Raw genomic sequence first — 16,021 nt, 5'->3', positions numbered from 1 at the left:
AACTTTGTTTTCATAAATAATTATGAGAAGGATGCCCTTTTTTTCTAATTGAGCACCTGTCCCCCAAAATCTCTGTGCACTTTACTGATAGTCATCCTCCTTTACACCTGGGCAGAATCAACCATTCCTATAGGCTCAATTCTTATAGATCGGGGATCAAACATTCTAGCTAACTGTATTCCCTGAAAGCACTGTATACATAAATGCACGTGTTAGTTGTCTCTGCCAATTTAACTGGGATAGAAGAAAGTATTAACACTGAAAAAATGACACACTTCAGTATATGTACTGTGTTCATGGCTATTTTTTGCAGGTTAAAAAGTCAAAATCTCCAGCCAAATGTTCTTTATTCAATCGTTCTGATTTGATTACCAACACCATGAAGCATCAAAGATGTTAGACATGATCAACGGTCCTGTTGCAGATGACAGTCCTAAAGACCTGTTTCTACCTTTCCATTGTCATCCTTAATCAATGTTTCTCATCTTGTCTGAAGACTTCTTGGTCTGTGAATGCTTTAACATCTAATTACAGACTACTAAATTATGGTTGTATAGGAGTTAACTTCTGAGCACAGTGTTCCTTTAGATTTCCCCGCAAGGGTATTTTATTTCGGGAGGCAGTCAGCTAAGAAGATTATAAGACCAGTTTTCAATTTATCTCCCACCCCCAGACTCTCCTTATTGACTGACTTCCTTATCACGGTTTACCAGAATCCAGAGAATGACTGGCATCGTCATCCCAATCTGACACTTTGGAAACTGCTGTTTTTTCGGAGAGTAAATTAGTTCAGGCCTTTTTCAACCCAAAACCTGTTTGCTGTGGTGCATTGTTTTAGCTCTATGCAGTTTTGAACTATGAAAATATACAAAGAGAAGTTTTTTTTTTTTTTTTTAAATCAGCCTTTTTTCACCCTTGTTTAATCACCCTTCACATTGATGTTTATTTTGCAGAGTAATTACATTACAAGTACTGAGTAATTCGCATACTTGTAAATACATTGCACTTAATTAAAATCACATGTAACACGGACACTATAAGTGTTACCGTCATTTTTGTAGCAGTTTTTTTAATGGCTGATCCCAATAGCATGTGCATGCAATGCTAATCTGCTTTTTTGTTTTTGTTTTTTTGTTAACTTTGCTTAGATATATTTGACACCATATTAACACGATAATTCAGAACAGAACATGTATGAAGTTTATTATCTATTGACGAGGCTAGTTTGACGATTTTGGAACTGACAGAACTACATGCGTCATGGATTTTCATCCATGCTGAAAAATAATCAGCCTGGCTATATTTATTTGTGACGACTATAAAATGTAGTCAAAGTTGCTCTTGTCTAGCAAATGTGTTTAATAACAACAGGCTGTGCTTTAAAATTGTAACATTTCTTCATGTATTTTAATAAAAGAATTGTCTGCGCCAAATGCATTCACAGGTTTATTAGAGCAACGCATATGCATGCAACTTCCGAGAAGACTAACATTATTGCACAATTAAATCGTAATTACAGTGAATGGGCAGTGTCCGTCAATTGATAAAACACTCGATCTCTCCAAACACAGAGCAATGCAAGTTGGTCAAAAAAGAAAAAGAAAGAAAAAAACAAACATACAAAGCATATAAAACGCGCTGAGAAGAGAAGGTGGCCATGCAGTGTCTGGGATTTCAGTGGTGGAGATGTTGTGTTCGGGGAGGGTCGACTTTGAGCTGACATTGAGAGTGACGGTGTGTGCTTCATGTAACATCTCTGGACGCTCACGGTAGAGGAGCTGCTCCTGTCTCTGGCTCTTTCCCCTGTCCTTCAGCACCACACAACTGGACAGCACCAGACAACCAGACTCTCACTCACCTTTCCCCTCAGGATAGCTGTTTGCCCACTTGACTTTATGGAAACATTTTGCACTGGTTTGGACAAGTAAAATTCCAAGAATTGGAATTTGAGAGGAACCCACGGATACGCGCCGCCGCAACCAAACTGGCAGGAAAACTGTTCCGGTGTAAGTAGATCATAAAACTAGTCATTTTAATGCTTTTGTTTTCATAGTTTTGGGAAAATCTGAGTCATTTGAAAGTTGAACATCTAAAACGCACTGTTTTAACACACATCTGCCCGAGTTTTACGCTTGTAAAACGCGATGTTTGTGCGCGCATTTCAGACTTTGTGCATGTTAGTCGGATGTATGTTAGCTTTCGTTTTATCAATATTTTAGTCTCACGCTCATTTATCCGATTAAAAAGCTGCGAGTTGACAGTTTAGATCGACTTTTTGAGCCCGTGTTTCAGCGCGATCTCACCGACGGTCTGTGCGCGCGCAACTCTGGGCTTTTGCAAACGCATCGCGCGCTTGGAACTTAGAACATTCTAAATTAGAATTTGACGACATTATTCGAACGGTTTGACATAACGTGTGATCTGTCATTTGGATTCGAGGGAAAACGACTTAAAATCCACCGTTTGGACAATTTGAATTCAGAAATGCATGCAGATACTTTGCCTTCTAGTAGCCTAACTATTTTGCAAACCACCGCAGAGAAGTTTTAGATAACAGAAATGCACATCATCAATTCTTAGTTATGTAAAAATAAAGAAATATGTACAGACGCGCTTTTAATGCCGCGCGCACTAAACTCACATACACCAATTTGTATTTTATTTAGTATGCTGTTTGCTTCTTATTTTATTCAATATATATATTTTTAATCTTAATATTATTGTATTAATAAAATGCATGTGACGAACACAATAATGTGTATATCTAAATGACACTTTTTTCTCAATGGTTTCCAGGTCAGTGTCAAGCTTCATTGGCGTTTTTTGACTCTAATCGTTGGTTAATCGAACCGCGAAGCTGCTGTCTACGTGGACCGGTGCTGAACTCTTCCGTCCGACCGCCAGGACCAAACCCAGAGACATGGCCACGAACGGCACCAAAGCCTCCGATGGACACGTGCTAACAGAGGTCAACGAAGCGCCCACCGCCAATGACAAACCAAAAACTCTGGTGGTTAAAGTTCAGCAGAAAAAGGACATTCCTGCCAGAGAAACGTGGCAGGGGAAATTTGACTTTCTTCTGTCATGTGTTGGCTATGCCATTGGACTTGGCAATGTCTGGAGATTTCCTTATCTATGCGGGAAAAACGGAGGAGGTAAAGAAAAAAAATCCTGGTTGTTTTTACCATGTATTCCCCCCTCGAAACAAACGGAGTAAAAAAAAAAAATCAGATTTCGAAAATCACTCACAATAACATGTGCGCTGGATATGCGCAATCATTGGAAGCGCAAAGATCCTAAACAGTGGATTTTATAAACGGATGCATATTTTGAATGTGTCTCATTATATTACTCTTCTGTCTGTATAGGGGCGTTCTTGATTCCCTACTTTTTGACCCTCGTATTTGCTGGGATCCCGTTGTTTCTTCTGGAAACGTCTCTCGGTCAGTACACGTCCATCGGGGGTCTCGGAGTGTGGAAACTGGCCCCTATGTTCAAAGGTAATAAACCCTGTTTAGACGCGTGTAAATGATGCTGTATTTCAGTCTGTGTCCTTTCCAAAAATGATCTGAAATATGGTTATTATAGCGCACATGTTTCCATAGGTGTTGGCCTGGCAGCAGCAGTCCTGTCGTTCTGGCTCAACATTTACTACATAGTCATAATTGCATGGGCAATTTACTATCTGTATAACTCATTCACCACAGTAAGTACATGCTGTCAGGTATTAAAATAGCTCATGGTTACGACTAGACTAGATCTGAAATGTCCTGTTTGAAATGTCCTGTTTCAGGAGCTCCCCTGGAAGTCTTGTGAAAACCCTTGGAATACAGAGAAATGTTTCTCAAACTACAGCCAGGCAAACACTATCAACATGACGAGCGCCGTCGTGGAGTTCTGGGAGTAAGGGCTTTTTTTCTTCTTCTGTGAAACGCTTTGGTATTCAAGCAACATGCAAACACTCTCCTTTTGTCCTCGGCCGTGTAAAAGAAGCAGTGTTGTTCCTCAAAAATGCGGCTATTGTGCTATTTTTGGCAAACAACCCTAGTTGAATGTTGTGCATCAGCAATTAGACTTGCTCTGTTTGTGGGTTACGTGGGTTGATAGATATGCATTATATTCATCTGCATTCTCTAATAATGTTAATTCTCTCTCAGACGGAACATGCATCAGATGACTGACGGTTTGGAGAAGCCGGGAGAGATAAGACTGCCACTAGCAATAACACTGGCCATCGCCTGGGTTCTGGTCTATTTTTGCATCTGGAAGGGCGTAGGCTGGACTGGAAAGGTAAGAACACACAAACATTCACAATTTTCAATTCACATTTATTTGTATAGCACTTTTCACAATACTCATCATTTCAAAGCAGCTTTACAGAAAATACATTACAGTTTAGAGTGATCTGTTATCAGAGGAAACTAAGTTATGCATATCAGAAATGTAATAATTCAAATGTAATAATTTAAACAATGTAATAATTCAATGCAGAAACAATGAGCTCATTGAAGTAATGAATACTTGTTTGTTAACGTATGATTATGAAATTTAGAAAAATGTAGCATTGGTGCGTGTTGATTAAGAATAAAAATAGGCCTTCAATCAAGGCTTTGAGATCAGAATCTCTGCTAATGTCATGCTTTACGCAGCTCTCGAAATGCTTTTTCTTTAGATTATCGTTTATCGCACAATATCAAAGCTTTTTCCTCAAGGCTGTTCATGTGTATTTCAGGTGGTATATTTCTCAGCGACGTACCCGTATTTCATGCTGTTTATCCTGTTCATCCGTGGAGTGACGCTGCCTGGAGCGAAAGAGGGCATTTTGTTCTACATCACGCCCGAGTTCAGCAAGCTGAAAGAATCCGAGGTGGAGCGCTGTGTAATTATCATACCGTAATAGACGTGCTCTCACAGGCTTATAATCTGCTGATTTCTCTTCTTAGGTGTGGTTGGACGCTGCCACTCAGATCTTCTTCTCTTACGGCCTGGGTTTGGGCTCTCTCATCGCCCTCGGGAGCTACAACCCGTTCAACAACAATGTTTACAAGTATGCAGCAATTGTAAGATTTATTAAGGGGCATTCAAAATGGCAACTCTAATTTGATCTGTACAGACACAAGCTTGACAAGTCTTTTTTTTTTTTGTATTTCAAATCAGCCAAGCATTTCTGAAACAGTTTTTGCCTACACAAAATGCTTCCTCAGTGTGATAGATAGATAATATTCTCTTAAAAATAAAGGGTTTGCGCAGTGATGCCATAGAAGAACCCTTTTCGGTTCCACAAAGAACCTTTCAGTGATCAGTTCTTAAAATAACCTTTTTTTTTGTTTCACTTGGTGTGAATTTCTTTCTTTCTTTTTTGCAATGGGTTCTTCATGGAACCATCAATGCCAGTAAAGAACCTTTATTTTTGAGAGTGTAGGATAAATGACTAAACGGTTGCTCTTCATGCTTTCGTCTGTTTCTCAGAGATTCTATCATCGTCTGCTGCATCAATTCCTTCACCAGTATGTTCGCTGGGTTCGTCATTTTCTCTATCGTAGGTTTCATGGCTCACATCACACAGCGGCCCATAGCAGACGTGGCTGCGTCAGGTAATTATGATGGATTGATCATCAGTTGATCACTGGATAAAGACCTTCTTCTAGAAGTTACACAGTGTTTTGGCATCTGGTGTCCTCTATTAGTCAATGAGCAATTATAAGCAGTCTTGCATTTCATGGTAGCACAGGACTGTACAAACAAATGGCACTTTCCATGAGTATGTGCATGATTTTTTATTTATTTGTTTTGCATTAAAGTCACAAACTATTAGAAATGAACCTAGCACAGTAACTGGTAACAAAAAAAAAAATCATGAATAAGGCCTCAATCTTCACGACTGCATCTAATAACCCAATCAAAATCATACAACGAGCTGAAATTGCTTCATTGCTGTAAAATGTGTTTTTAATGATTAACTAATTGAAATAAGCAAAAAATGTAATGTTCCAACATTTTGCACATCACACTGTTATATTATTTATTCCCTTTACAATATAAACAAATATATAAATAACATCTCTTAAAATTGTGACACAGAAGTTCCATAATTTAGACCCTTAATTTCCACAACATGAAGAGGAATAAACAAACTCAATTATGCATTTTGCAGGATCAACCATCAACCCTGCTACCAAAATTATTGTATAAAAAAAAAAAAAAAAAATCAGAAACAAATATATTTTTTAAAATGACTTGTATATCAATTTTGTTCATTTATTGTTTAATAGAAAAAATAATAATAAAAAAAAATATTGAATGAAACAATAATATGAAAATACCAAGCGTCAGACATATCAGGGTTTTTAGTAACAGGGTTGCAAATATTACAAACCTCATAAAACGGCTATTTTTAATATTTAGTTTGAGATTTACAGTTACAATATTTTCTAGTGGTTAAGCATCTCCTTTCAGCAAACATTTGATGAATAAAAATATGCAAAGTGCTATGCATAAAACTGACCAACATTAAGAGTTTTATTTTTTGAATATCATATTACTTTTGTCATGGCTTGAGTGGCTTTAATAAGTCCATGACAAAGGAATATCACTAATAAAGTCTTTAATTATAAATCAAACCAGGAACATGCAGGAGATAACAGGAACAATAGACAATACCAGACAAAGAGACTGAATGAACAGAGGGTTTAAATACACACGGATAAATAACGTAACCAGAAACACAATCAAAAACCATGAAGAAACTAGCAAAGTGAACACACATGTTCCAGCTGTAGTCCTGTAAATCTGTGCCATCATACGCATGGAAAAGGCATTAAGCGTGTTGTTTTGTCCAGGGCCGGGTCTGGCGTTCCTGGCCTATCCCGAGGCCGTCACACAGTTACCCATCTCACCTCTCTGGGCCATTCTGTTCTTCTCCATGTTGCTCATGCTTGGCATTGACAGTCAGGTAAAGAACATGCTTCACACAGGCACACTACTGTACATGTGTTTTCAGGCATGCATATATGGCCTATAGCCTTTCATTTCCATTCTTTTTTAAATAAAAACTAAGCTAGAGAAGGGAGGTACTTCATTTATTCAAGTCAAATTATATCTCTCTGTGATATTGTAAATATCCCAGACTCTATCCCAGATAGTAGAAATGTGCAGTGCATGTTCAACTTTCTGACCCTTAAAATCACAGCTGTTGTAACCGAATGTCCTAAAGGGATCGTTCACACAAAAATGACTTTGTTCATCTTCAGAACACAAATGAAGATCTTTTATATGATATCTGAGAGATTATTGTCCCTTTATTGACAGACTACGCAACTACCACTTTCAGGTGGTAAATGCATCATAAAGTAATCCATGTGACTCCAGTGGTTTACCCTCAATTTTATGAAGCAACGCGAGTGATTTGTTTGTGCAAAAAACATAATTTACCACTTTATTTACAAAATATTAATCACAAACATGCAATCACGAGAGCACCGCGATGCATGTTGCTTTGACGCGAGAGAAGACGTTGTTGTGTGAACTCGTATTGGAGATTAATAACTGATGAGAATCTAAATGTGCACTTGAAATGCAGTGAATAAAAGTGTCTGCCAAATGCATAAATGTAAATGTAAAGTGGTAAATTATGGTTGTTGTTTTGTTTTTTGTGCAAACAAATGATAAAATTGAGGTTAAAACACTGTAGTCACATGGATTATTTTAATGATGCATTCATTTATCACCTTACCTAAAGTGGTAGTTGCGTAGACTGTCAATGGAGGAGCAGAAATCCCTCAGATTTCATTGAAAAGATCTCCATTTGAGTTTCAAAGATGAACGAAAGTCTCATGGGTTTGGAACGACATGAGGGAGAGTAAATAATGGCAGAATATTCATATTCATTCAACCCTTTAATGTGAAGCATGATATTCTGATATTCAGACAGTATTTCTGACTTGAATAAAACCAGTGTATTTAGAGATGACCAAATCAAGCACATGTTTTTAATCTCCATATAATGCTCTTGTGTTGTGTGTAGTTCTGTACGGTGGAGGGATTCATCACGGCTCTTGTGGACGAGTTTCCCCGTTTGTTACGAGGAAGACGAGAGATCTTCATCGCTGTCGTCTGCCTGGTGTCGTATCTGATCGGCCTGTCGAACATCACACAGGTGAACGCACACATCTCATCTTTACACCGGTTTCACATCGCGCTCTGAAAAGAGCTGGAGGCTGATTTTATTCTAAAGCGTGTAACGGGATATATGGTAAAAATACATAAGAAGGGCAGGATAAGAGCTCTTGAAGTTGCATTAATGGGACAGAAGCATTTGAGTGTTGTGATGAATCTGAAGTGTTCAGCCACTATATAACCTGTTATATAAACGCCAGTGAAGACTTGGACACTGCAGAACAAATCTAGGAATTATTATTATTCAGTAAATAAGTACAGCTGTGTTATAGTCCCTGACTTAAACTTTAGGGTGAGATTAGATATGTACAGGAAAATAATGGAATAAGGCTTTTTGGGTTTGTCTTTTAAGTCAGCATAAACTAATGATTGTATATGATGATGACAATGCACTTAAACTTGTCATGATCCAGTCCATTTCTATTGGGTTGTTCTTCTTCCTGAACATGCAGGAAAAAAAAAAATTAATATACATTTTGATCATTTATTGTTTATTTAATTTAAAAAATATATATTATGTACAGGAAAATAATGGAATAAGGCTTTTTGGGTTTGTCTTTTAAGTCAGCATAAACTAATGATTGTATATGATGATGACAATGCACTTAAACTTGTCATGATCCAGTCCATTTCTGTTGGGCTTTTCCCTTCCTGAACTGGCAGCTTAACTTAGAAATGCTTCACATTACAGAAGTAAAATGGGTTGTTAACATGTTGACCTTAATAAAGAACACAAGTGCATGTGGTAATACAGCAACTCGTACATGTCAGGCCAGTCATGTGACTCAACAAAGCAGAGGAGAGAACGCTTGTTTTGCTGATTGTCATCGCTTGAAACCCGCTAACACTGCTAACTAGATGAGCGCGGCTTTCTAAACCAATCTAATCCGCACGGCTTGCTAACCATGGCGATTCTTCTCTCCACAGGGTGGTCTCTACGTGTTCAAACTGTTCGACTACTACTCTGCCAGTGGAATGTGTTTGCTGTTCCTGGTCTTCTTTGAATGCGTCTCCATATCCTGGTTCTATGGTAAATATGCCAGAAAATTATAATAAATCGATGCATTTCCTTTTTTCCAAGCCGATATTACATTGTTGAGAAGTTGATATTTCAAGTGACCTGACATTTAACATGCATTTCAAAATATTTTTGTGAAAATGACGTCATTTATTAAGTGAATACATCTGAAATATGTTAATCTGTTTATCACACCACAGTGAGTCATTGAAATCAAAGAATGCTTTGCTTATAGGTTTTTGTAATTATTAATTCATTTGCTTTTAATTCTTCACATCCAGACACAACACACAACGCATGCTAATTATTATCACAGATAATATAATTCATGCTAATCTCGGTGCCAGACTCATTTCCACAGTCAGTTGATTTGAATGAATATGAACCTGTAGAATCTTAATTGTTGTGCATGGCAGGCTTGATTATGCAAACTACAGCACCGTTCTATATTTGCATTTATGAAGCGAGGCGCAGACCTCCAGTAATCCTCCACAAACTGCTCATGCATTGTAACTAGGAATGGGCATTTTTCACAAATACTGTATTCAAATATATAAGCTCATAAAAATGTAATATTCAAATATTCATTTATTTAAATGACTTTTAACTAGAAAGATGTTATTTCTTTATTCATCAAGTTTCTTGATGAACAAGTTTCTGATTAGCCAATATACACAACAAGCTTGCATTATATCTTAAGGTTTTATTTTAGTTGAAAACATGAAACAATATGTGTAAACAAAAAATATAAAGAACAAAAGCATTTGAGCTCTGCGCGAACGTTTTAATCATTTGTAAGATCATTTTAATTTTCCAAACTTAATTTGGAAGTAATTCCAAACTTCACGAAAACATTATGAGATCAAATACAATCCACTTGTTAAACACGCTCCACAGCGCCACCTAGTGCAGTCAGTTATAACTGCGAGTTTTAGTGCTGGGGATTTATCATGGATTTACGACCAGCAAAGCAACTTTATTTTTCGAAAAATAATGACTATTGGTGTAACAATATATCGTGTCACAATATATCGCAATACACAAATGCAACAATATGTATTGTGAATAGATCACCCAAAATAAAAATTACTGTATGAGAAAATTCAAGTTTACAGAGTTTTAGTGTCAGAACTACATTAAACTACTATATAATGTTGAATATAATGTATAATGGGGGAATATGTGTGTGTCCTGATAATGCCAGATGTCTGATGTTCCCAGTAAAACTGTCCTACATTATTTTAATCTAAGTGACAGTGAAAGCATATTCATCTAAAATAATCATGAATATTGTTATTCTGTTGTGTCTATTGTCCTGTGCATTGGGTTATTAACACCAAGTTTAAACCCATTCATTTACACACACAATATAATATCAAATTTAGCATTTTAATCAACAGAATAATAAATAAACAGTTCATTTTTTTGTTAACCTTTTATCATATGTCTTGGAGTATCGCAATAATATCGTATCGTGAGTTCAGTATCATGATATGTATCGAATCGTGACATGAGGGTATTGTTACACCCCTGATAATTACAGATTGAATATTCGTGCTCACCCCAGTTGTAACCGTGTAACTCGCCTCTTAATTCTTGTTTTGTGCCTGTTGCAGGTGTCAATAAATTCTACGGCAATATTGAGGAGATGATTGGCTACCAGCCCTGCATTTGGTGGAAGCTGTGCTGGGTCGTTTTCACTCCTTTGATTGTGGGGGTAAGTTGATTCACCGAGTCTTTGAGCACTGGAAGCATCTTGGAGATGCACATACAGACTGATGTGTGTTCCTCCTGTCGTAGGGCGTGTTCATCTTCAGCGCCGTTCAGATGGTCCCGCTTAAACTGAACAATTACGTGTTCCCGAAGTGGGGGCAAGGCGTGGGCTGGTGCATGGCCCTGTCATCCATGGTTCTGATCCCGGGATACATGGGCTACATGTTCCTCACCCTGAAGGGCTCGTATAAAGAGGTATCGCTGCCGTCTGCATGTCCTCGCAGCCACAGGTGCAAGTGTCAGGGAACATGAAAGTCTCTCCACTGACGACAGTGGGGGAATTGATTCGGATTGCATGCATTATTAATGCAGATGTTCCAGCATGGGGCGAAGCGTGCACTGTTTCTATTTCGTGGCTATTGGATTCATTTTAATTGCATCAATTAGTCTTCACTTCTTGCCATTTGAGCGTGCAATCAACGACTTGGACTGATTGTAGAAATGAGAGATTTTGCTGAAGGTGTTTCTCACTACCTCAGGTTTCCAAGACTGGTGATTGGGAATAAAGAGCACCAATCTCAGGTCACTGTGGCTTGTGACAATCCTGACACTCTATTTTAGATTTGGCTTCAATTACATCCTAATTGTACCAATCAAGGTCATGATTTCTGCTTTCACTCTTGCATTAGTACGTTCTTTACTGTACAATCTAAAAACTCCTGGGTTGATTCAACCCAAGTTTGGGTCAAATACGGACAAACCCAACCATTGGTTTAAAATGTTTTATTTAAAAATGAATTCGGCAACACTTGGTCCACTAATACTAACACTTTATTTTCTCTTTACTTTCACTTCTCTTCTATTCTATATCTATAAAAACAATTTAGAAAAAACTGCGTTAGATTAAACTGGGAAGGGTCACAGCACTTGCATATTGTTGTCCTACTGTTAAATCAACTGGTTCTATTGCTCTCCTCATTTGTAAGTCGCTTTGGATAAAATTGTCCGCTAATTGATTAAATGTAAATGTAAACCAATGGTTGGGTTTGTCCATATTTGCCCCAACCATGGATTCAAACAACCCAACATTTTTAGTGTAGTTGTAATTTTATTTATCAAAACACAAGTTTAAACAGCATTTACATTTTTCATTATAACTGGATAAATTAAATAATTTAAATTAAAATAAATGGATAAAAATAAAAAAAAAATAAAAAAACATAATAAACTGTCATTTTTTTAGAATGTCTATCAATCCCACAAAGTATTTTAGAGTGTAGTTTGTCTTTCCCGAAATGGCAGCTGACGACTTTCCTTCCCGTTTGCAGCGCCTTCGGATAATGATTCAGCCCACATCGGTGGTCCGGACTCAAGAGAACGGACCCGAACAACAACCGGAAAACCCCATCCCAGCCAACGACGAGGCCTACATCTAACCACCGTCCTCCCGCTTCACCCGAATTATCAAAGGTCAGCGTTCAGAGAGAGAATTAAAGAGTCGATCACAACCAAGGACTTCCACGTCTAAAGTATATTCACCTACCTCCGAGGGAAAACCAACCTGATTACAGTTTGACTTCTTTTGGTACACATATATATATATATACGTATGGTCTAAAAAAATCTATCCAGCAATGTTCTATGGTTAATCTGTATTTCATATGCAAGATATTAGTCTTTCTAAAAACAAAAAAACAGAGGGTCACAGTGTAAGCACAGGATTTAAATGATAATTCAAGATTTGGCGTCCCAATGTAATTCCAACAGCACAGTGTTAATTTGATATTACATGTAATTAATGTATTAAAATGCAGTTGTAGGTTAGAATCGAATTGTATCTGATTGTATCTGAAAAAAATAAAATATATATATATATATATATACTATATCTATATAGCTATATAAAAGCAGAGAGTAAGAAAATGGGAGTGTGCAACGGGCCGAGACTGAACCTTGGACGTCAAGGTTAAATAGCCAGAATACACTTTTCAAGACTCTAGAGTTTCAAACAGCCCTTTCTCCCGTTTAGCCCTCGGGCCAAACCCTGAAAAGCACAAGACCAGTATGGATTTGGGTTTACAAACGCCCCGGGCCGTCATGCATTACCAGCCGCGGGGGCAAATTGACGTCAAAAAAGACTGTTACGATTTTTTTTTTTTTTTTTTTTCTAAGACAAAAAATAACTTTGTATGTGTTTTTTAGAATCATTTTAGTACATGTTTTCTATGTAAGAGTAAGAAGGACCAAATTCATGTTTATGCTACTGACAGATCTGAAAAACTGTTTTGCGTCGCGCCGTATCACTGCACAGGGTCCGAAAAATCGTTTTTTTGGGGCAGACGTACCCCGCCAAACCACTGTTAATCCTGCTCACCACATTTGCGTGCCACTCCTCAGGAAAAATGGCGAAAGTGACCAAAATTTGCTCTCCTGGATCGAAAACGATTATAGCTGTGAGCAGCCTTCAGCGAATAATCAGTCCTGAGCAGAAGCTATAGTCTGTTGCCATGGTTTCTAGGGTCATTTTTGTTGAAAACCAGCACTATGTGTCAAAAACAGACAAAGCCGTCGTTCGAATGAGGAAAATGTGAAGGAAAATTATGTTCTTTTTAAATCTACAGACTAGTTGGGCAATAAATCATTTACATTAAATAATATAAAGGCATATACGTGTGTGTGTGCGTGTGTGTGTGTGTGTGTGTGTGTGTGCATGTGAGAGACAGAGAGAAGCGAGTGTTTTATTTCCACTGTTTTATTTTGAAATGCCACTGGTGAAAAGCACAAAGCTTTAAGTTCACAAGCCACAAAGGTCTCCGAAACTGAACACTGTTAGTTTGCTTCTACGGCAGCTACATGTGACAGACATCTGGATTAATTAGTCGATTTATTCTCTGCAAGACGTCTGATGAAAATGTGCAATCAATAAGAGTTTTTTTTTTTTTTTTTTTTTTTGTGTGAAATTGTATAAATTTAGCATTCATCAGATTTCTCTCTGAAACAATGTTGTAAAACTGTACCGTGTAAAAGTACCTGTGGATGTCCGTTTTGAGGTTTTTGTCTTGTTGAAGAACCTTATATTATTTGCTGTTTACTGCAATAATGCATCGATCTCAGAAACTAAAGCACATATCTTTATGAAATGTAAAAAAGAATAGTAATAACAAATGAATAACAATGATGGAAGATTATAAGACAATAGATAATATGTCTAGTCAAACAAAATATTGTTTTGTATATTTCTAACTGTTTGGGCCTAATGTAAAATATTATATGTAAAGAAAATATATATATAATAAATGTCTTTAGATGGTGTTATATAAAAGCATGATTGCCATATGTTATCTGATTTAAAAAAAAATAAAGTATTATAGATTATAATGTGTGCTTTATGTCTTGTGTCAAATAATTATTTGGTGCTTGTCAAAATTTCATTTTATGGTTAAGTTAGTTTAATTATTATTAATATTTTTTTATAATTTTCTCTTGTTATGACATTGCTAAATAAATTTTAAAAAGGAGCAGAAGAAAGAGTTTGGGTGCACAAACATTAAAGCTTTGATCATTAAAAATGATATATAAATAAGCAATTTCTAGTTTTTAGGTGCTCAGATTTCACAATATGAGTGATTATGTGTATGAGACAAGAAGCGTGATTATAATAGTTTCCTCTGACCTGTGCGTGGATTAATAGATGCCCTGGTGGATTCTGTCCAGAAATGATAATTCATCTCCTATTAACCTCTTAATAGTCCCAATGGAGCTGCGTTATTAAACTAGTTCTGATTGTCAAATGGAGCAACAAATTATTTATGTACCAAAATCTGATGATAAAATTTAATTATTAAATGCACGCTCACAGTCATAAATTATCTAAAATATTCCATACAAACCTTTCAATTCAGAATGCAATCACAAATGCTATTTCATTGCAAGTCTGTTCCTCAATTATTTGATTTTAACTGATGTCCATATGATTCAGCCTAGAGGTTACATTGCAGATTTCCATATTGTGATATTCCCCGAGGCCCACATTCACCACCGCTGTGATATAATAGCTTGTGCTTGTGGATCCAATTGGCATGTTAAATGTAGTCTGGTGGGGGGTTGATCAGGGCGAGACGTTAGGAGTCGTCTCTCCCTGAACCACTGACAGATGTGCTGGAGGGAATCCACTTCAGGCACAGCGCAAACTACAATAAATCTGTTTCAATAAAGCATTACTTCAGAGACAAGCCAGGAAGCCTAATAACTAAGAGCCAAAATTCAACTGGCACTTTAAAAAAAAAAGTATGGATTATTATTATTAACATTATTATTTGTACTGCCCTAAACCAAAATGTTAAGCCTTAATGTAGGTGTACGCCACATATCTGTGACATTTGTTCTATACTGACATTTAGCCTTCGTGAAATATTTTTTTAAGCTGCAATACTAGCCATTGCTGTCAGTCCTAAATGTTGTTTAGATAAATAAATGTGTCCAAACACACACACACACACACACACACACACACACAGGGTTTATGCTCTTATCAGTGTTTTGCACATGGTAGGCCAGGATATGCATTGTTAGCTAAGGCATTTATTCAAATCAATTCAACTGTATCTTGATGTTACACACACATGCCTAGTAAAATATATTTATTTGAAATGCATAAAACCGACAGGTGCAGAGTATCTAATCTATTCTTTTCTCTGTTAGTTCTACTAATGAATTGGCCTGTAGAATTATGATGGCACTACAGAGGACAAATGAGGAAGAAACGGATGAGGATTTAACATCAGTAAGAGCAGAGCGTCTGTGGCGTGTCATGACACATCAAACATTGATTTGTTTTTTATTATTTAATTTTTTGGCATGTCACATTTCTGCATGTTGTATTAATTAGTATTTTGAATTGGTCTGTCATTTAGTTTCTTATAGTTTCTTTGTTTCTGTCATTTTTTGGTTTTGACAAATCTTTTTCACAGCTTTTCACAGTCAGTGCTGTAAAAGCTCGGATGAAACAATCTCTTTATTTTGTACTGCCTTTGTTGATGTTGAATGGACCAATAATGTTTCATTTGTTATCTTAGTTATTGCAGATGATATATTTTCTGTTAAATAGTATTTCAT

The 16,021-nt window shown here is 36.9% G+C and overlaps 1 protein-coding gene across 1 annotated transcript; it reads left to right on the top strand.

Annotated features, from left to right (window-relative positions):
• Positions 1-1,657: 1,657 nt before the first annotated feature.
• slc6a1b (solute carrier family 6 member 1b) lies at positions 1,658-12,757 on the top strand. Its single transcript, XM_084100140.1, has 15 exons — positions 1,658-2,006; positions 2,797-3,155; positions 3,369-3,500; positions 3,606-3,706; positions 3,794-3,903; positions 4,158-4,290; positions 4,733-4,867; positions 4,944-5,047; positions 5,470-5,594; positions 6,840-6,952; positions 8,024-8,155; positions 9,103-9,205; positions 10,810-10,910; positions 10,994-11,161; positions 12,235-12,757. The coding sequence occupies exons 2-15, from the start codon at positions 2,921-2,923 to the stop codon at positions 12,340-12,342; spliced, it is 1,800 nt and encodes a 599-aa protein (XP_083956266.1). The 5' UTR covers positions 1,658-2,006; positions 2,797-2,920; the 3' UTR covers positions 12,343-12,757.
• The last annotated feature ends 3,264 nt before the right edge of the window (positions 12,758-16,021 follow it).

Source organism: Abramis brama (assembly GCF_963993115.1).
Source record: "Abramis brama genome assembly, chromosome: 23".
NCBI classification, from domain to species: domain Eukaryota; kingdom Metazoa; phylum Chordata; class Actinopteri; order Cypriniformes; family Leuciscidae; genus Abramis; species Abramis brama.
Note: the sequence above shows the minus strand (reverse complement) of the source record. Positions and strands in the feature narration are given on the sequence as shown.